Below are 22,505 nucleotides of genomic sequence, written 5' to 3' on the forward strand. Positions count from 1 at the left end.
GGAATCTCATGGTGAGGAATTTCCTCATGCTCATGTTGAGGTCTATGATCTCTTGTTTACTCCATCCTTTTCTTAGTGATGGGCTTGTCCTCATCAATGAGGATGTCTCCCTCTATGTCAATTCCAGCCGAATTGCAGAGGTGGCAAATGAGGTGAGGAAAGGCTAACCTTGCCAAAGTGGAGGATTTGTCAGCCACCTTGTAGAGTTCTTGAGGTATAATCTCATGAACCTCCACTTCCTCCCCAATCATGATACTATGGATCATCATGGCCCGGTCTATAGTAACTTCAGACCGGTTGCTAGTGGAAATGATTGAGCGTTGAATGAACTCCAACCATCCTCTAGCTACAGGCTTAAGGTCTAGTCTTCTCAGTTGAACCGGTTTGCCTTTTGAGTCAACCTTCCATTGAGCTCCTTCCACACATATGTCCATAAGGACTTGGTCCAACCTTTGATCAAAGTTGACCCTTCTTGTGTAGGGGCGTGCGTTTTCTTCCATCATTGGCAAGTTGAATGCCAGCCTTACATTTTCTGGACTGAAATCTAAGTAGTTCCCCCGAACCATGGTAAGCCAATGCTTTGGATTCGGGTTCACACTTTGATCATGGTTCCTAGTGATCCATGCGTTCGCATAGAACTCTTGAACCATTAGGATCCCGACTTGTTGAATGGGGTTGTGAGGACTTCCCAACCTCTTCTTTGGATCTCAAGTCGGATCTCCGGATACTCATTCTTCTTGAGCTTGAAAGGAACCTCAGGGATCACTTTCTTCTTGGCCACAACTTTATAGAAGTGGTCTTGATGGACCTTTGAGATGAATCTCTCCATCTCCCATGACTCAGAGGTGGAAGCAATTGACTTCCCTTTCCTCTTTCTTGAGGATTCTCTGGCCTTAGGTGCCATTGATGGTTATGGAAGAAAAAACAAAAAGCTATGCTTTTTACCACACCAAACTTAGAATGTTGCTCGTCCTCGAGCAAAAGAAGAGAGAAAGAAGGAGAAGAAGAAGAAGAGATGGAGGAGAGGGAGAGATGTGTGTTTCGGCCAAGGGAAGAAGAGAGGGTAGTGTTGTGTAAAAATAAAGAAGGAATGAGGGGTTTATATAGTGGAGGGAGAGGGGTTTAGGTTCGGCCATTTAGGGTGGGTTTGGGTGGGAAAAAGATTTTGAATTTGAAGGTAGGTAGGATTTATGGGAAAGTGTGGTGGAGGTGATTGGTGAAGGGGTAATGGGGAAGAGTGGTGGTTTTGATTGGTGAAGGGGTAATAGGGAAGAGTGGTTGATTTGATTGGTGAAGGGTGTTTGGGGAAGAGGATTATTGGATTGTGTGAAGAAGAGGGAGAAGGTGAGTTGAGGTAGGTGGGGATCCTGTGGGGTCCACAGATCCTGAGGTGTCAAGGATTTCACATCCCTGCACCTTTTAGGCGTGTCAAACGCCCTTTATAGGCAATCCTGGCGTTTGACGCCACTTTCTTGCTTGTTTTTGGCGTTAAATGCCCAGATGTAGCTTGTTTCTGGCATTTAACGCCAGCTTGTTGCCATTCTTGGCGTTAAACGCCACTTCCATGCTTGGTTCTGGCGTTTAACGCCAGACTGCTGCTTGTTTCTGATATTTAACGCCAGTTTCATGCTCTGTTCTAGCGTTAAATGCCAGTCTGGTGCCCATTTCTGGCGTTAAACGCCCAGAATGGTGCCAGATTGGGCGTTTAAGGCCCATTCTGCTAGCCTTACTGGCGTTTAAACGCCAGTAAGCTCTTCCTCCAGGGTGAGCTGTTTTTCATTCTGTTTTTCATTTTTCAATAGTTTTTGTGACTCCACATGATCATCAACCTAATAAAACACGAAATAAACATGAAAATAAAAATAACATAATTAAATATATTGGTTTGCCTCCCAACAAGCGCTTCTTTAATGTCAATAGCTTGACAATGAGCTCTTATGGAGCCTCACAGATGTTCAGAGCATTGTTGTGACCTCCCAACACCAAACTTAGAGTTTGGATATGGGAGTTCAATACCAAACTTAGAGTTTGGTTGTGGCCTCCCAACACCAAACTTAGAGTTTGACTGTGGGGGCTCTGGTTGACTCTGCATTGAGAAAAGCTTTTCATGCTTCCTCTCCATGGTTACAGAAGGAGAACCTTGAGTCTTGAACACAAGGTAGTCCGCATTCAGTTGAAGGACCAACTCTCCTCTGTCCATATCAATCACAGCATTTGCTGTGGCTAGGAAGGGTCTTCCAAGGATGATGGATTCATCCTCATCCTTCCCAGTGTCTAGGATTATGAAATCAGCAGGGATGTAAAGGCCTTCAACCTTTACTAACACGTCCTCTACTTGTCCATAAGCCATTTTCATAGATTTGTCTGCCATCTCTAATGAGAAATTAGCAGCTTGCACCTCAAAGATCCCAAGTTTCTCCATTACAGAGAGTGGCATTAAGTTAATTCCTGACCCCAGGTCACACAGAGCCTTTTCAAAGGTCATGGTGCCTATGTTACATGGTATTAAAAATTTACCAGGATCTTGCTTCTTTTGAGGTAATTTTTGCCTATCCAAAGCATTCAGTTCATTGGTGAGCAAGGGAGGTTCATCTTTCCAAGTCTCATTACCAAATAATTTGGCATTCAACTTCATGATTGCACCAAGGTACTTGGCAACTTGCTCTTCAGTAACATCTTCATTCTCTTCAGAAGAAGAATACTCATCAGAGCTCATGAAGGGCAGAAGGAGATTCATTGGAATCTCTATGGTCTCTAGATGAGCCTCAGATTCCTTTTGTTCCTCTAAGGGAAACTCCTTATTGTTCACTGAACGTCCCAGGAAGTCTTCCTCACTAGGATTCACGTCCTCCTCCTCTTTTGTGTGTTCGGCCATTTTGGTTATATCAATGGCCTTGCACTCTCTCTTTGGATTCTCTTCTGTATTGCTTGGGAGAGTACTAGGAGGGGTTTCAGTGACCTTTTTACTCAGCTGGCCTACTTGTGCCTCCAAATTTCTAATGGAGGACCTTGTTTCATTCATGAAACTCAAAGTGGCTTTAGATAGATCAGAGACTAAATTTGCTAAGCTAGATGGATTTTGCTCAGAATTCTCTGTCTGTTGCTGAGTGGATGATGGAAAAGGCTTGTTATTGTTAAACCTGTTTCTTCCACCATTGTTAAAGCCTTGTTGAGGCTTTTGTTGATCATTCCATGAGAAATTTGGATGATTTCTCCATGAGGGGTTATATGTGTTTCCATAAGGTTCACCCATGTAATTCACCTCTGCTATTGCAGGGTTCTCAGGATCATAAGCTTCTTTTTCAGAAGAGGCATCTTGAGTACTGTTGGATGCAGCTTGCATTCCATTCAGACTCTGAGAAATCATATTGACCTGCTGAGTCAATATTTTGTTCTGAGCCAATATGGCATTCAGAGCATCAATTTCAAGAACTCCCTTCCTCTGAGGCGTCCCATTACTTACAGGATTCCTCTCAAAAGTGTACATAAACTGGTTGTTAGCAACCATGTCAATGAGTTCTTGAGCTTCTGCAGGCGTTTTCTTTAGGTGAATGGATCCACTTGCAGAATGGTCCAGTGACATCTTTGATAGCTCAGACAGACCATCATAGAATATATTCAGGATGGTCCATTCCGAAAGCATGTTATATGGACACTTTTTGGTCAGTTGCTTATATCTCTCCCAAGCTTCATAGAGGGATTCACCTTCTTTCTGTCTGAAGGTTTGAACATCCACTCTAAGCTTACTAAGCTTTTGAGGAGGAAAGAACTTGGCTAAGAAAGCCGTGACCAGCTTATCCCAAGAGTTCAGGCTATCTTTAGGTTGAGAGTCCAATCATATTCTAGCTCTGTCTCTTACAGCAAACGGAAAAAGCATGAGCTTATAGATCTCGGGATCAACCCCATTGGTTTTAAGAGTATCACATATCTGCAAGAATTCAGTTAAGAACTGAAAAGGATCTTCAGATGGAAGTCCATGAAACTTACAGTTTTGTTGCATCAGAGAAACTAGTTGAGGTTTAAGCTCAAAATTGTTTGCTCCAATGGCAGGGATGGAGATGCTTCTTCCATGTAAGTTGGAATTTGGTGCAGTAAAGTCACCAAGCATCTTCCTTGCATTGTTATTATTTTCAGCCATGTCTCCTTCTTTTTCGAAAATTTCTGTCAAATTTTCTCCAAAGAGTTGAGCTTTAGCTTCCCTTAGCTTCCTCTTCAGAGTCCTTTCAGGTTCAGGATCAACTTCAACAAGAATGTTCTTATCCTTGTTTCTGCTCATATGAAAAAGAAGAGAACACAAAAGAAAATGTGGAATCCTCTATGTCACAGTATAGAGATTCCTTATGCAAGTATAGAAGAGAAGAATATAAGAAGGAGAAGAGGAAAAATTCGAACACAGAAAGGGGGATGGGGTTCGAATTTTTTGGGTGGAAGAGAAGTGTTAGTAGATGAATAAATAAATAGAAGGAGATGAGAAAGAGAAGAATTTGAAAATTAAACCAAATAAAATAAAAATATTTTGAAATTAAAGTTTAAAATTCGAAAATTAAAATCAAATTAAATTAAAATTAAAACAATTAGTTAATTAAAAAGGAAATTTGAAAAAGAGGGAAGGGATTTTCGAAAATTAGAGAGAGAATTAGTTAGGTAGTTTTGAAAAAGATAAGAATCAAACAAAAAGTAAAGTGGTTAATTGAAAAAGATTTGAAAATTAAATTTGAAAAGATAAGAAGTTAGAAAAGATTTTGAAATTAAATTTTGAAAAAGATATGATTGAAATTTATTTTGAAAAAGATTTGAAAAAGAATTTTAAAAAGATTTGAAAAAAGAAATTTAAAAAGATTTGATTTTGAAAATTAAAGTTGATTACTTGACTAACAAGAAACAAAAAGATTTGATTTTAAAATTTAAAGATTGAACCTTTTTTATTAGGCAAGTAACAAACTTAATATTTTTGAATCAATCACATTAATTGTTAGCATTGAATTCGAAAATATGAAATAAAAATAAGAAAAAGATTTTGAAAATTAATTTGAAATTTTCGAAAATTATGAAAGAAAAATGAAAAAGATTTGATTTTTGAAAAAGATTTGAAAAAGATAGAATTTTTAAATTGAAAATTTGACTTGACTCATAAGAAACAACTAAATTTTAAAAAGTTTTGAAAAAGTCAACTCAAATTTTCGAAATTTTATGAGAAGAAAAAGGGAAAGATATTTTTTTATTTTTGAATTTTTAATGATGAAAGAGAAAAATACAAGAAAGACTCAATGCATGAAAGTTTTGGATCCAAACAAATGATGCATGCAAGAACACTATGAATGTCAAAATGAACACCAAGAACACTTTGAAGATCAAGATGAACATCAAGACTTATTTTTGAAAATTTTCAAGAAAAGAAAAACATGCAAGACACCAAACTTAGAAATTTTCAAACTTTAGACACTAACAAATTAAAAATGCATATGAAAAACTAGAAAAGACGCAAATCAAGAAAATATGAAGATCAAACAAGAAGACTGGCCAAGAACAACTTGAATATCATGAAGAATGCAATGCATGAAATTTTCGAAAAATAATTTTTAGAAGATTAAAAAGATGCAATTGACACCAAACTTAAAACTTGACTCTAGACTCAAACAAGAAACGCAAAATATTTTTGGTTTTACGATTTTATTAAATTTTTTTGATTTTTCAAAAATTAATTGGGAAAAACAAAAAAGAAGAAATTTTTGTATTTTTTTCGAAAATAAAAAATAAAATGCTTAAAAATAAAATAAAATTACCTAATCTGAGCAACAAGATGAACCGTCAGTTGTCCAAACTCGAACAATCCCCGGCAACAGCGCCAAAAACTTGGTGCGCAGAAATCGTGATGGTTCATCCCCGACAACGGCGCTAAAAACTCAATACGCACGTTCATAATATTAGCTCTTTGTCACAACTTTGCATAACTAACCAGCAAGTGCACTGGGTCGTCCAAGTAATAAACCTTACGTGAGTAAGGATCGATCCCACGGAGATTGTCGGCTTGAAGCAAGCTATGGTCACCTTGTAAATCTCAGTCAGGCGGATTCAAATGGTTATGGAGATTTAATAATTAAAAGATAAATAAAACGTAAAATAAAGATAGAGGTACTTATGTAATTCATTGGTGAGAATTTCAGATAAGCGTGTAGAGATGCTTTCGTTCCTCCTGAACCTCTGCTTTCCTGTTGTCTTCATCCAATCATTTATACTCCTTTCTATGGCAAGCTGTATGTTAGGCATCACCGTTGTCAATGGCTACATCCTGTCCTCTCAGTGAAAATGGTCCAATGCGCTGTCACTGCATGGCTAATCATCTGTCGGTTCTCGATCATACTGGAATAGGATTTACTATCCTTTTGCATCTGTCACTACGCCCAGCACTCGCAAGTTTGAAGCTCGTCACAACCATCCCTTCCCGGATCCTACTCGGAATACCACAGACAAGGTTTAGACTTTCCGGATCTCAAGAATGGCCATCCATGGGTTCTAACTTATACCACAAAGATTCTGATTAAGAGATCTAAGAGATACTCATTCAATCGAAGGTAGAACGGAAGTGGTTGTCAGGCACACGTTCATGGGGAATGATGATGAGTGTCACGATCATCACATTCATGTTGAAGTGTGAATGAATATCTTAGAAGCGGAATAAGTTGAATTGAATAGAAAAATAGTAGTACTTTGTATTAATTCATGAGGAATAGCAGAGCTCCACACCTTAATCTATGGACTATTATATATTGCTGGAAAGCCCTGGATGTCTACTTTCCAACGCAATTGAGAGCGCGCCATTTGGAGTTCTGTAGCTCCAGAAAATCCACTTTGAGTGCAGGGAGGTCAGAATCCAACAGCATCAGTAGTCCTTTGTCAGCCTCTGAATCAGATTTTTGCTCAGGTCCCTCAATTTCAGCCAAAAAATACCTGAAATCACAGAAAAATACACAAACTCATAGTAAAGTCCAGAAATGTGATTTTCAATTAAAAACTAATAAAAACTAACTAAATCATACTAAAAACTATGTAAAAACAATGCCAAAAAGTGTATAAATTATCCGCTTATCAATAAGCATAAAATCACTTACGGTAATAGCCCCCAAATAGAGTGTCATGATTGTTAGTTGCATTAATGTTGGTCTAATTAGTAGTGTAGTATGAAATCACTTACGGTTATCTTGCAAATAGAGTGTACTGAAAGTTGGTTGAACTAATTTTGGTCAACTGTAGGGAGCTCGGTAGGGGGTTAGGGTAGTTAGCCTTATGTATTCAATTAATTATAACTCATCAAAGTTTCTGAAAATAGAGGTTTTTATTTTGTGAAGACCCTGAGTGTTGTTACCTCCGTTGGTTTGATAAAAAATCTGATTTATTGTGTTGCAGTAGCAATCGGTCGTGCATGGATTCAAAGTTGGTACACTTGCAAGGCCAAGACAGACACCCATGCAACATATAATGATGCGACCATATATCGTGAGCCAATTTAATCGAGAGATAAATTAGGAGTTCCATAGGGGTCTAAGGAACTCTGCATGCAATCTGTTGAACCCCTATCATATTAGTTGCTTTGGTTGTCATGATTGATGTGAACCCCTGGGGTGTATTAAATTTCATTTAGTTCGATGTTGTATCCAACTGTTTTGAAAGTGATCAAACATCAAAAGCAGACAACACATTGTTAATGCTGCGTTGGATTTTGGCATATTCCTTGTATTCGTTGGATCCTCATGGTTTGGCATTCTTTTTGTTGTACACAATATGTATTGGTCTTTTCGCATAATTGGTGCACGAAATTACAATCACACTTTTGCAACTCCGCACAACTAACCAGCAAGTGCACTGGGTCGTCCAAGTAATACCTTACGTGAGTAAGGGTCGATCCCACGGAGATTGTCGGCTTGAAGCAAGCTATGGCTATCTTGTAACTCTTAGTCAGGATATCAATAATTCTCAGATTTAATTGTAAAAAGTAAAAGAACATGAAATAAATACTTGTTATGCAGTAATAAAGAACAGGTTGAGGCTTTGGAGATGCTTTGTCTTCTGAATCTTTGCTTTCTTACTCTCTTTTTCTTCATGCACGCAAGGCTCCTTCCATGGCAAGCTTTATGTTGGGCATCACCGTTGCCAATGGCTACTTCCCGTCCTCTCAGTGAAAATGTTCCAAATGCGCTGTCACCGCACGGCTAATCATCTGTCGGTTCTCGATCATGTCGAAATAGGATCCATTGATCCTTTTGCGTCTGTCACTACGCCCAACACTCGCAAGTTTGAAGCTCGTCACAGTCATCCCTTCCCAGATCCTTCTCAGAATACCACAGACAAGGTTTAGACATTCCGGATCTCAGGAATGGCCGCCAATAATTCTAGCTTATACCACGAAGACTCTTATCTGAATCATGAGGCTAAGAGATATGCATTCAATCTAAGGTAGAATGGAGATGGTTGTCAGGCACGCGTTCATAGGTGAGAATGATGATGAGTGTCACGGATCATCACATTCATCAGGTTGAAGTGCAAATGAATATCTTAGAATAGAAGCAAGCGTGATAGAATGGAAAACAGTAGTAATTGCATTAATTCATGAAGAACAGCAGAGCTCCTCACCCCCAACAATGGGGTTTAGAGACTCATGCCGTAGAGAATACAATAAGAAACGTGTAAAGTGTCATGAGGTACAAGATGAATCACTAAAAGTAGATTTTATAGTAAACTGGTGACCTAGGGTTACAGAAAATGAGTAAGCTAGGGTGTTTAGTGTAAAAATCCACTTCCGGGGCCCACTTGGTGTGTTCTTGGGCTGAGCATTGAAGCTTTCATGTGTAGAGACTTTTCTTGGAGTTAAACGCCAGCTTTTGTGCCAGTTTGGGCGTTTAACTCCAGTTTTTATGCCAGTTCAGGCGTTAAACGCCAAAATTCTTGAGCTGACTTGAAACGCCTGTTTGGGCCATCAAATCTCGAGCAAAGTATGGACTATTATATATTGCTGGAAAGCCCAGGATGTCTACTTTCCAACGCAATTGAGAGCGCGCCAATTGGGCTTTTGTAGCTCCAGAAAATTTACTTCGAGTGCAGGGAGGTCAGAATCCAACAGCATCTGCAGTCCTTTTTCAGCCTCTGAATCAGATTTTTGCTCAGGTCCCTCAATTTCAGACAGAAAATACCTGAAATCACAGAAAAACACACAAACTCATAGTAAAGTCTAGAAAAGTGAATTTTAAATAAAAACTAATAAAAATATAATAAAAACTAACTAAAATATACTAAAAACGTACTAAAAACAATGCCAAAAAGCGTATAAATTATCCGCTCATCAATAATATATTTACATATTTGACAACTGCATATGGAGACTGGGCCCAACAACATCCAATTGTTTTTGGGACCGGGAAAAGTGGTCTTTAGCGGGCTCTGTCACAAAATTCACATTTGAGACCATGCAATAAATAGATCACATGGTGTATGCATGAACCGTGAAGGTGGATACGCAATGATAAAAATGAAATTTAGATCTAACTAGAAAAAACATATAGCGCGAAAACTTATATGTATTCTTAATAAGAGAAAACGCATAAGTGGAACACGACATAAGGACCTTGCCAAATTTCTTTCACATTGGTTGTTACACGAATCCCAAAATATAGTCTGCAAATGCGTTACACAAGATTAGCTTATTATGGTGCCTAATATCATAGATGAATGGCATATTAGGGTCCCTAATATGCTGTCAAAATGACATCTGTTTGGTCTCAATCATTCATACGCATATAACCAAAATGCATGGCCCGAAAAGATGATCACGATAGCGTGTGCCCCGCTAAGAGCGTAACCCCGCTTCAAAATAGTAACTCCATGTATCCCCCAAGAGTGTTACTCTACCACAAAATAGTTGCTGGCTACAGCCAAGACCTAAGACGTCATATGGTGATGCTTTGACTATGAGAACTAATTGGCTTCGCTATTTTTTCCTACCCTTTTTTGCAGACCGAGTCGACCTTTGCATCTCGTTATCCCAAAACCGGACTGCTCTGCGCCCAACATCACAAGCGATAGGATTATAAGCTCCCATCACCAAGTCAAGGGCTAGCCTCATTCTTGTTTGATCATTGACCTCCTACAACACAACAATGAAGTCGTTAGGCATGTGGCTGTGGTGAGTGAGGCAATATACTTGTGAGTGTATCGGTAAATTACCTCCAAGTTAATATTCCCCCAAATCCAGTTCAACATCATCCATTGGCAAACCCAAACTCCACAATCATTCATGTCCGTTAGTAGACGATTAGTAGGTAACCAAACCCTAAGAAACGAAAATGGATTCTACTAATGTTTGCATGTTTGTATGGTGTCAAGAGCGAGGGGGTAGGAACTAAGAAAGCTTACGATTCTTCTCCTTGCTGGCCTACGGGTGGCTCCATAATGTCAAAAGTTGATGGGTGTGGCTTGTAATAATCTTCCTTTTTCCAGAATCGCTTGTCCTCTAGCATGTTCTCAACGAAGAAGGCCTTCCACAAATTATATCAGTTCCAAATTAATGTCACACAAATGAATCTCATAAAATGTAGCGAACACCATGAATTTCTGGAAAAGGCCATACTTTGGGAGCATTAGATACTCTTACCCATGGTTCTGAAAACCGGACCGGACTGGCCGGTTCATCCGGATTAACCGGGAACCGATTACCAGGCTGGTCCGGTTGATCCCAAAAACCAGTCTACAAAAAACCGGTGAAAAAATCGGTCAAACCGGTAGTTAACCGGTGAACCGATCAAACCGGACAGGTTTTTAACGATTTTTTTACAATGCTGCAAAAAAAAAAAACTAAACAAGCCCAACCCACTTACTAGCTGACCCGGTAACCCAATTACCCAACCCTTTATGCAAACAGAGACCCAGTTCCCTCATTCACCAGCCATCATACCTCAACCCTAATTTCTCTTCCAAGTTCCACCACACCAGCCTCATCTTCTTCTGCGATCTCCTCCCCGATAGGATCCATAATCCCACGTGCCAGAGAAGTCCGCTTACTTCCTCTCTGCAACGATGTAGCTGCCGTTTGCTCATCTCAGTTTTCAGAGCACTGCACCACTGGTGTCGCAGATCAGATCTAGTGGAGTCGCGTTCATCATCTCCATCACTACAACCACCTTCCCTTTCCCTTCTGCAAAGGCGTCAACCGTGATGCTGCTACTAGCATCGTTAGCAACATCACCACTGAAGATTGGAGATGGTGGTGGAGCACCCTCAATCTCCTCCTTCCTCTGCCTCTTTTCGCCAGGAGCCATCACAGCTGCGTGCTCCTCACCGCAATTGCCATATCCTTTTGCTTGCATGTTGTTGTGTTAACTTTGCAAGTTGGTATCGCAATTGGATCTGCGATTAGATTAAATTCTTCTTCTTCTGTTTCTTCATCATCTAACAAAATTGAGCTCTGATCTCTTATTTCTTCTTGTTGCTGAGGTTTTATTGATATGTGGAAGTACTGAATTCGAGTTTCTGATACTGTATTTTTTTATTTCTTACTGCCTCTCTTGATTAAAAGAAACGACAATTGTGATAATATTTGATACGGTTCTACTGGAGACAGGGACATTCTCTGTTTAATGGTTCCCCCTCCTTATGATTGCTGCATATGGAAGCTGTAACAATCAATTGCCATGGCAATGTATTGTTCAATGAATCTAAGATTAAGATGGTCTTATGAAAGGAACAAATGTTTGGTTAACAAATCTTCTGCTATTAAGAAAACTCAGTTTATTGTTATTATATATTGAATTTTTTATAATTTTATTGTATATTTTAACTAAACCAGTTGAACCCCGGTTGAATTCCGGTTGAACCATTAAACTATTGAACCAGTCACTTGACCGGTTCAATGACCGGTCCAGTTCTCGCAACCTTGCTCTTACCACAAACTTCATTTGTGAGACCCTTGATTCTCTGTGGTCGTTGTGCTTTGCGGAATCTAAATACAGTAGTTTGCAATTGACAAGGTCAATTACCATTAGATACCAATGGTTGTCTCTATGCATGGGGACATATATCGGCATCGCAACATGAAGACACGGTGAGTAATTCAGTACAAAATAACATATTTGACAAGTCACCGTTTACGGGATCGAAATAGTCACCATCCATAGATCATCTGCATATCCCATGAACCTCTAGCGGATATACTCGAATGTGTCGATGCTATGACTCATTGGGATAAGGGCCACTTGCTGCAAAAGGGTGAGCAACATAGGTAAAACCAATAATATTTGAATCGCGTTGCAAAAAAATGTGTGAAAACATATATGATGCGGTAACGTTTACCGAAAATGTCATAGGAAAAAACCAGGACGGCAGGTTGTTCTCATGCGTTAACATCGTGCAAGCAAGATTTATGACTTGCATGATGGTGAAAATAAATTTTTTTAAAAACTCAACATGTTTGCGGTTCCAATGCATAAGGTTTCACACGACTGGGTTGAACTTATATCCTCAACAACCAATTAGCCCGGACGCAAGGTCAGTAGTGCAGCTCAATCTCTGCGAGAGTTTTCGTCCTCGACCAGGACCTCCATATACCATACAGTTTGAATATTGAACTAACGGTTTGTTGCCACAACACAACAGAGTGCCATTATTTGGGGTACATCATCATCCATATTATTAACAATGCATCTGACTGAAATAGGCGTACCTACCTATTGTCCATGTCGGAGGAGAATATGTATGCTGCAACGGCAAGTTCTTTTCCAACAAAGTGCATACCCTCCGGGGGGCGAAACAACAGATTTAAGCACTATATAACACAGTACACCACCATGAAGATAACAAAACACTATTGTTTAGTGCTCAACATGCGAAACACCAACATATTGTACTACAAATTCTCACTTGAGGCATGTCTTTAGCTCCATGATGTCCGTGGTGAGTGTGGTAGGTGAAGGGAGTGCCGGGCGCAGTCTGCCTAAGCTCAGACCCGGGCTACGATGAAGAGTTCAGGTCCTCAAAATTTAGTTTTCGCTATAGACATCAGAAACAGAGTATTTTGGTACACGTATTTAGTCACAGAAATGAAAAAAAAAACCTAAACGTACTCTTAAACAAAGCGTCACCTTCAGAGACACGACCTTTGTCTCAGCTGCTACTGCTTGATGGGGTTGCCCCCCATGGTTATCCATGCAGCGTCGAGACTTACTTCCAGAGGACGAATACAGGGTCTCCTTGACACGTGGTTTCCCAGGAGGCATCTTCTGGTCCACGGTGGAATTCTTCCCCATATAGTCTTTTCTATTTGCTCCAATTTGGCTGATTTTCTCCTCCTACTCTTCACAGATACAGCATGCATTGATTTTGGGTCCTTTTTCCCCCCTTGGTCATCTTTGGTCGTGTTTACAAGGGTCATCAATGCTTGAATGGCTTTGCTGTGATCCGCCAAAAGCTCCGTTATGGTGCGCAGCTGGTCGTTGTTGGTCTTGAGAATCGTCTTTGTAACGTCCTTATCCGAAAGCACATGCTGTGTTTAAATAGTTATGAAGGTTACCTACCCCAAACACCAGCCCTTGATGTTTACATAAACACGAAGAAAACCGCATAAATGGTTTCTCCTTACCTCTTGAACCATGTTTAACACGTTCAACATGTTATCCTCTAATGACCTGCCTCCACCTCCAACTCCAGCACCTTTCGCCACCTCGCTGAAGAAAAAAAAAACACGTACCCTGTTAGTTCGAAATGAGTTCCATATCTTCATTCACGTGGCATAATTACAAAAATGCACCATTTATACCTAGCAAGAGAGACGTCCACATTGGTGGTGTCCGCCGCTTTGTCGACCAAAGTACTCTTATCCTTCATGGAGCTCTTTTCCTTCTCCTTTGAGATCGGATACTTCATTTCGTGTATCTCAAGTAGAATGACATTAGCAATGATGGTGAGGAAGGAACGTCCATCCTTTATTTTGCTAAGTCCCACCACCATGGACCCAAGGGAAACCCGTTTGGCACAATTAGGCCCAATATGGCCGTAGGCCTATCCAATATCCATCACAACCCAATTTGCTTTGTGCATAGGTGGACCCCAAACACAAATTCAATTAATCATAACTATAACATTCATTTTAAAATCAAAAGAAAATTTGCGGCAGTAATAAATGCACCTTTTTCTTGGAAGTACAAATAGTAAACATAAAGTAAAAGAAAACAGCTTCTTGACTCATGAAAAAATTATGGTATTTTGCGAGGGAGATAGAAACCTTCTTCAACCTACTCCGTGTCTAATCAATGAAAAAGGTGGATGTGACACCCGTAGTCTAGGGGTTCAGGGTTATTATGCTCATCCGATATGATAACATGACAGAAGGCTAATGAAAAAAGATTTTCTTTTCCCAAAACCAGAAAGACAAGTTTCCAAAAAGATAATCGCACATAACTCAGAATTAGGCGATTTTACCCTCATTATGAATGCATACTTGTTCTAAAATAAAATAGTTGCACAAAACGAAATTGTAATCAAAACTCCTTATACATGTTGCCAAAACGTGTTTACGAGGATTGCAACAACAAAGCGATTCCCGTCAAAAACTCCCACACTTTATGAATTCGTTTTCTGTCATGATGAAGAAAGCACATCGTTATAAAAAAACAGAGTTCTTCAGAAACGTGCATCAGAAGCTTCAATTTCCCTTTGTCACACATGTCAATAAAAACCTCTACCACTCCTCACGCAAGCAACACATCAACCAATGAAAGGGTTTGACGTGACCGTAGCGACGTACAGGGGTAAGGGTTCAACAAGATATGCGTAGTGACAAGATGGAAACATGACCTCTAGCCCGATCACATGCCTCTTCCCAAAAAGCTTTCCTTTCAAATACTCTTATTCGAGTATTGTATTTGTTTTCTCGTTAAAACCGCTTTGTGAGCCCCGTAACCCCAACCCTTGCCATTTACTTACCTGCTACTTGATACAAACCTAACGGACACCTCATTCTTGCTCAAAGCCAGTTCTCTCGACAGACCACAAGCTTAGCTTTATTTTTCCATTTAGAATTTAAAATACTTAACAACAGTTATCCTTTTTTCATCCAACTCATTAACGCCCCAAAAGGAGTTTACCATACTGTGAAACTTATTCTACAGTTCATCTGTGGGGCGCTAGATTACTAACATCTAAATCAACCTTGGATTTCATCAAACAAAAGAATTACCCAGACAAGGGAACCATAAAAAGAACGCCAACATCACATTCAAGTTCAATAATTAATTACTACATAAGATTAATATCCTACATCAAAGAACTTCGCCAGATTCATAGCAGGTAATTTTTTTGGGCATAAGTTAAGATTTGTAGCATACACACATTGCCTAGCAGAGAAACCAGTTTGAATCTTACACACATAAAAACATCACAACAAAAAAGTTCCAACATCATCATGCATTCCTAAACCCCTAAACTAATGAAAGCACAAACACATAAATAAGAAATTGGACATGAGTGGAGTTCCCCAATAGCAAATTCCAACCCAGCTGCCTACCTGAACATCTGGTTGTAGACCCCCAACCTATGCTTAAGCTCCGCGTTCTCTTTCTCTAGAATCATTACACGCTTCGGCACCGACATCCTTGCCAGGCGCTGTGCCTCAGCAACCTCTTCCTTGTAACGAAGAGTAACTTGGTAATTAAAGTCAAATATTTTCAATTCTGCCTCCTCCAAGAGCCTCTCCAAAGTGATGAAGGACGCATCTTGCCTTGCCAATCTCTCATCAGTCGACACCCTCCCAGACACAAAGAAGTTAATTCCCTTGACATGGCTTTGCAAAGAGACCCCAAACCCATGATAATTCTTTCCTTCCATTCGGAAGCCGTCACGCAGGAAAAAGACTAGAGGACCTACCTCAAGTTGAGCACAAACCCTAAACAGCACCTGCTCCATGTCTTCCATGATCACAAACGAAGTGGGGTCAAACTTTGGTGCGATATCTATAGCCACAGATGCAAAATAGATTACCACCACTATGAGAACAACTGTAAAATGAAACAGGAAAACCTAACATAACCCACAAACTTCACAAAAAGAAGTACCTAGCTCATGAAGCAGGAGGTTCGTCGCGGCAGTGCCAGATCCGCTGCTCCCGTCGCCCTCAACACTGATAGAGTCTCCAACCTTGAGATCTCCAAATCTTACGGCCAACTCTTGATTCCCCATTATCGTCTTCTCACCTTCAGGGTCTTTGTTTCGCAATTCCAACCAAGACTTCGCCTCGCTCCTTACCATGAAGCCCTTGTGCTCGCTCCCCTTGAAGCCAAACACTTGTCGATTGCATTCTTCCCATGACGTGTATATCCCGAGCTTTCTTCCTCTCCTCACTACGTAGTAAATGAAACGACCAGTATCCATGTATGGGACCTCTTATGTGGGAATGGCTTCATACAAATCCCGTGCGAAAGGAACTCCCAAAACGTAAAGGAAGTCTTCTCAGCTTCCCCTCTCTACTAAACCGTCACAGCCCCTTCGTTGGAACTTTCAGTTTGATAACAAATGCATTCATTTTGAAACAATATTTCTCTTTTGTTGCTCTAAAAATTTCCCCCATTTATGTACTTACACCATGTAATTATTTATCTTGTATCAGTCTTTTGTCCATGTGTAATAAATTTTATACCAATTCACATATTAATAACAAGAGGTAAATACCAAATCGGTACCCGAAAGATTTCGGCGCTGACAAAATGGTACCTGACTTTTGTTATTCACAAAATAGTCCTCGCAAGATTTTAAAATTTGACAAAATCACCCTTAACATGAAAAGATGATGTCACAGTGAGCGAAAAATGCTAATGTGACCATCGGGAGAGAGCTCCGGCGACGTTAAAACCGCCACCAATCCCTTCTTCTTCTTCTCCTCCTCCTCCTCCTCCTTCTTCTTCCCACCACCAACCCATTCTTCTTCTTCTTCTTCTTCTTCTTCTTCTTCTTCTTCTTCTTCTTCTTCTTCTTCTTCTTCTTCTTCTTCGGCAGTGGCGAGGGAGGACGCACAGGAAGAAAGGGCCGAAGAGCTGGTCGAGCCGGCACCTTCTTAACCATGATGCTAGAGAGTGTGGGTGCGAGGTAGCAAAGGCGGGAGGCTTCGGGGTCACTGTAGATTCCAGCGATGTCGCACTCTTCACGTGATTTTTTGTCGTCATCAAAAAAGGAGAAGAGAGACAAGTGTTGGTGCTGTTGTGCCTTGGGGATTGGAGAGTTGTGGTTGTAAGAGCTAGCGGCACATGTTGTGGTGGTGGCGGTGAGTTTAGGGATGATTTTGTTGTGGAAGAGAGGGAAAGAAGAGGGTTTGGAGATATAGTTGGTGGTGGGAAGAAGAAAAAGAAGAAGAATGGCTGGAATCTTCGGCCCTTTCTATGTATATAAAAATATAATTACATATTAGCGTAAAAAATATTATATTCATATTTATAAAATTAACTGCGATTCGGAATTCGTTCATCTTGGAAGAAAAAACTTTATTTTACTTATAAGACAAAAAATATTGGGTGACAAAATTTGATTCCTCAAAATACTGATATATAGTATAAATATTAAATTATCTATATACAGTGCAAACGGTGGACAGGAATAGAAAAAGGTTGCAACATAGATGAGAACATTTAGGAACAGAGTTTGTTAATTTTCGAGGAAAATATTTTCTCTAAATTTTAATTAGAGAATGTCATGTGACAGATTTGGTTATCAAATTAGATAATAATACATTGGCAGTTAATAAATTATATATACAGAGAGAAACATAGAGACACATAGAAATAAAAAGGAGATGCTGGTGAGATAATTTAGAAAGACAATTGATTAATTTCGGAGGACAAGACTCATTTTCAATTATAAATTATAAAATTATAGCGTGTTTACTACATTCTAAATTATAAGATACTAATGATTTATAGCGTGTTTAGTTAAAAAATTTTACATATCTTATTAATTAAAATTAATTCTTTTAAAAATTTAAAAAAACTTTGAAAATAAATTATAAATTATTAATTATTTGAAATACGCAGTATCCTTATACAATCAAGATATACAATATCTTTATAAAATTTTTTCTTTTACTAACGTAAATTAAAAAAAAAATCAGTATTTCTGACTAGAAAATAATATTTAAAGTACATAATATGATTACTAAAATATAACTACGTAACTCACTAATAATATAATAACATAAATGTTAAATATATAAATATAAAAAATATATGATTTTTTAAGAATTAATATAGAGATTATTATATAAAAACTAATTTAAAAAGTACAAAGACTTCAGGGTATGATATTAAATTAGTTAAGTTAAAATTTTCAGTGAATTACACAATTAAAACATAAATCCATCACATAGTGAAAAATAATACATATAAAACTAATAAATTACATTATATTTTTTATTGTTTTTTAAACACATATATTGTATGTAAGTTTAGTTTCTTAAAATTTGGGTAGGGGGGCCGAGGCCACTACTCGCTACCCTCTAGGTCCATCCCTGCACCCAAGAGACCTTCTTCACACATATTAAGCACTAAATCCTCAACTAACCATTCTCATTTTCAACCTATAATCTCGAGAACATACACCCTAAACCCTAGTACATATGAACCCTCATTCTCTCAAATTATGTATAAAACATTCCAAACCATTAGATACTACTCTTTCATAAAATCAAATTAATTTACAAACCATAAACCCTTAAAACCCTAAATTCTCAAAAACATATACTAAATATTTGTCAATTTTAAATTAATATTTACTATTTTTAAAATTATAAACTAATTTAAAACAAAAACTAAATATACCTCACTAAATCCTAAACACTAAATTAAAATCTCTACACCTTCAACTCCTAAATCCTAACTTCTAAATACTAAACTCTCACTAAACCCAAATTTCAAATTCAAAATATCCCAACTCTAACCTAATCTTAAACTATAATCCTAAATTGCAAACTCTAAACACTCAATAAAAAAAAGAATACTACATAAAAAACCATTCAACCTCAGTGGTGCCTTTGTTTAACTAGTATGACTTATTTTAAAATATATTATGTAACATTAATTACTAATAGTTTTAAATTTAAGAATTTTAAATTATTCTTTTATTTAGTATTATTCTAAGATAAAAATTTTTGTTATTCACGACTCCATTGTCATGTTTATCTATATATATAATGTTTAATCTATGGGCCAATGTATACATATATAATATAATATGAATTTTTAATATACATATATAATTTAGTGTAATTGCATATATTAATATAACATTATTTGAAATGATTAATTTAATATATGAAAATGACAACTGCTATAATATGATTACAAAATTTATTCATAATTTTTTTCTCCACCTTATTATATTATTAAGATATTAAATAATCATTTTATTATTATTATTTATAAAAGTCCAAAAATAATAAATTGCATTTTTTTATCATGTATAATATTAGAAACGACTTTTTTGATGATTCATTTTTTTAAATCTCATTCGACTATTTGAATTTTAGGATACTCTGTATATCTAGCATTTTTTTTAAACATTCTTAATTAAAAAAGACAATCAACTAACTAACTGTAAGATTACTTTATCTTTTGTTAAAAATACAGTTAAAAGACAAAAAATAACCCCTGAAACTGATCTAGACCTTTTAAAACATAAAAATTTTGACATAGAGAGAACACAAACTACTTCTAATAATGGACTCGAATATTAAAGGTAATGTAGCATGCATTACGTATATCCATATATGCCCAATCCTTTTTTTTCCTCCACATCATTGGATCTTTTACTCACAGCCCAACCAAATATGATCCCATTCTTCTTAGAAGATTATCATTTTGACCAGACCACCACATTTACATGTCCACTATCAAAGGCCCATCTAGGTAATTATTTAATGGCCTCGCCAATTTAATAAAAATTATTATTAATTACACCAATTATATTATCGTTAACTGCATTCATTATCATCTGTAAATATTTTGCTAAGCACGGACAACTAGAACAGACCCTGACAAGTGCGGGGCCCTCGATGACTTTTCTTGGCATCATCATCCTGTGTTTCGAGAACGACAATACTTCTCTTTGGACACGCATTCCAATTACAAGCAACACACGTATCATCAGCGGGTGCGGATGGATTTTACGTTCAGCACAGTAGAATTTTCCTTATTCATAATGTTTAAAATATTTTATTTTTATTTAAACATTTATTTCATTCTATTTTTATCCTAATTTTATTTATAACATTTAAAATAGATTTTTCTTTAATTTTACTGGTACAACCTGCGAAATTCAAAGATAATGCACAAAAATATAATTCTTTCTACAATTATTTAAAATGAAAAACAAGAAAAAAAAAGTCTAACAATATAAGTATGGCCAAAACAAAAAGAATTGACACAAGATAATAAAAAATAAATTATGAACATCAGATATTCTCTTTTTTAAACTATTTTTACAATGACATAAATCAAACTTATGGGATTAAGAATTGGGTACATAATGTTCAAAAGAATTCAGATTGAGAGTTTGTGTTGTAAAAATGAAGGAAATACATGGTTTGTTTGTGGAGGTTGAGGAAATGGATAAAATGTAGAAAGAAAAAAAAGAAAAGAAAAGCAAAAATTCTATAAAATTTTATATAGATAGAATTATGTAGAATTTGTGAAACATTGATGGGGTTATAACTATTAGCTCCATAGTATGTTAGATTGTGTTTTGATGATTAATAAATTTAAATTTAATTTAATAATTTTATTAATTACTATCTAACTTTTGTTTAAGTGAGTAATGTATCAAGTTTTTTTTTTAAGTAATATATAAGCAAAGTAGAAGAAATTTAAACCCGAAAAAGTGTTAAATCTGAGTAAGCAGATCACCTCAAAAACGTGACTTTAATGATACCATACCACATAAGCAACGTTCGTATTTTGTAAGTGAAAAAGATTTAAAGATGCAAAAAATGTTCACCTTATAAACACGTTAAGTAAAATGTTTGTTTTCACCAATATTTTAAAATAAATGTGTACAACAAGCTAAATTATTTTTAAAGTAGTTTTATTTCTTATAGTTTGAAAAGTACAATACAAAGTTATTAAAAAGGGTAATGACACATATATAAGCAAAAAAAAAAATACTTGTCTTTTGTGCACATTTTAAGAAACATAGCAATGGAGATAGAAGAGGGATTTTCAATTGATTTTTCATGCTTTCTGCTTATATATATAAGATTCCAAACCTTATAAGAGAGAAGAGAGAATCAACTCTGAAACGAAGTTCTACAAAAAATTTCTTTAACTTTTCTTCTAATTCTTTATTCTCTTCTATATTTCTTCTTTTTTAGAAGAGACTTCAATGTTTTAATCTTCATAGTTTTTCGTCTCTTATCTTAATTTAGATTACACTCATTACAAGGCATGTACCTTTTACCGACGGTCAAGACGTTGATAATTAATTTTATTGACAACTAGTCCTTGGTAAAAGACTATTAGCAAAGCTGACATTAATAAATTCCAATCAATATTACTAATAGTCCAGAGCCATCGGTAAAAGACGAGCTGAAAAAAATTTTGTAATGTACCAACAATTTAGCCGTCAGTAATATTGACGGTAAAAAAATAAAATATTAATTGAATATTATCGACAAACAAGTCATCGGTAAAATTAGGAAATAATTTTTTTTAAATAATTGGTAAAAGTGTCACTTTTATAAATCTTATAGCTGTTTATTCAAATAGGTGTTTGTTTAGATACATGTTATACGATTAAATTTTAATACAAGCAATAAATGATATAAAAAATTTATTCAATCTGAAACTGTATAAACTGTAAATTTACAAGATTATTCAAAATTAAAATACAATGAAACAATTTCAACAAATAACAAAGAAGTCTTCTCCCACTAGGTGGGGTTGGCTACATAGATCAAACAACGCTATTGAACTCTATCATGTAATATGTTTACAGAGAGACCGATTACATGTATATCTCATTTGACCACCTCATGGATGGTCTTCCTAGGTCTTCCTCTGTCTTTCACCCTTTGTTCATCTTCCATCTCATCCACTTTCCTGACTGGGTGCTCTGTCGGTCTTCTTCTCACATGTCCAAACCACTTGAGATGCGATTCTACCATCTTTTTCACAATAGGTGCTACTCCAACTCTTTCTCTTATATCTTCGTTCCTTAGTCTATCCAATTGCGTATGGCAAATCATCCATCTTAACATCTTCATTCCTGCCACGCTTAACTTATGTTTGTGCTCCCCTTTGACCGTCCAACACTCTGTATCATAAAGCGTATCTGATCTAATAGCTATGCAATAGAATTTACTTTTAAGTTTTAAAGGCACTTTTTTTATCACATATAAAACTAGACGCACTCCGCCATTTTGACCAACCTGCTTGGATCCTATGATTTACATCCTGTTCAATCTCTCCATTATCCTGTATGATGCACCCAAT

General features: G+C 37.1%; 1 protein-coding gene and 1 non-coding gene across 2 annotated transcripts; one reads left to right on the forward strand and one right to left on the reverse strand.

Annotated features, from left to right (window-relative positions):
• The first annotated feature begins 3,637 nt into the window (after positions 1-3,637).
• On the forward strand, positions 3,638-3,745 carry LOC148562640 (small nucleolar RNA R71). The gene has a single exon (XR_015886978.1). It is a non-coding gene; the product is annotated as a small nucleolar RNA R71 (small nucleolar RNA).
• Positions 3,746-15,540: 11,795 nt separating this feature from the next.
• Positions 15,541-16,407, reverse strand: LOC148562641 (uncharacterized). Its single transcript, XM_088489508.1, has 2 exons — positions 16,092-16,407; positions 15,541-15,989 (listed from the first exon to the last, which is right to left on the reverse strand). Exons 1-2 carry the CDS (start codon positions 16,405-16,407, stop codon positions 15,541-15,543), a joined length of 765 nt encoding a protein of 254 aa, XP_088345634.1.
• Positions 16,408-22,505: the final 6,098 nt, after the last annotated feature.

This window comes from Arachis ipaensis, chromosome B6, assembly GCF_059453495.1.
Source record: "Arachis ipaensis isolate K30076 ecotype BB chromosome B6, ASM5945349v1, whole genome shotgun sequence".
NCBI classification, from domain to species: domain Eukaryota; kingdom Viridiplantae; phylum Streptophyta; class Magnoliopsida; order Fabales; family Fabaceae; genus Arachis; species Arachis ipaensis.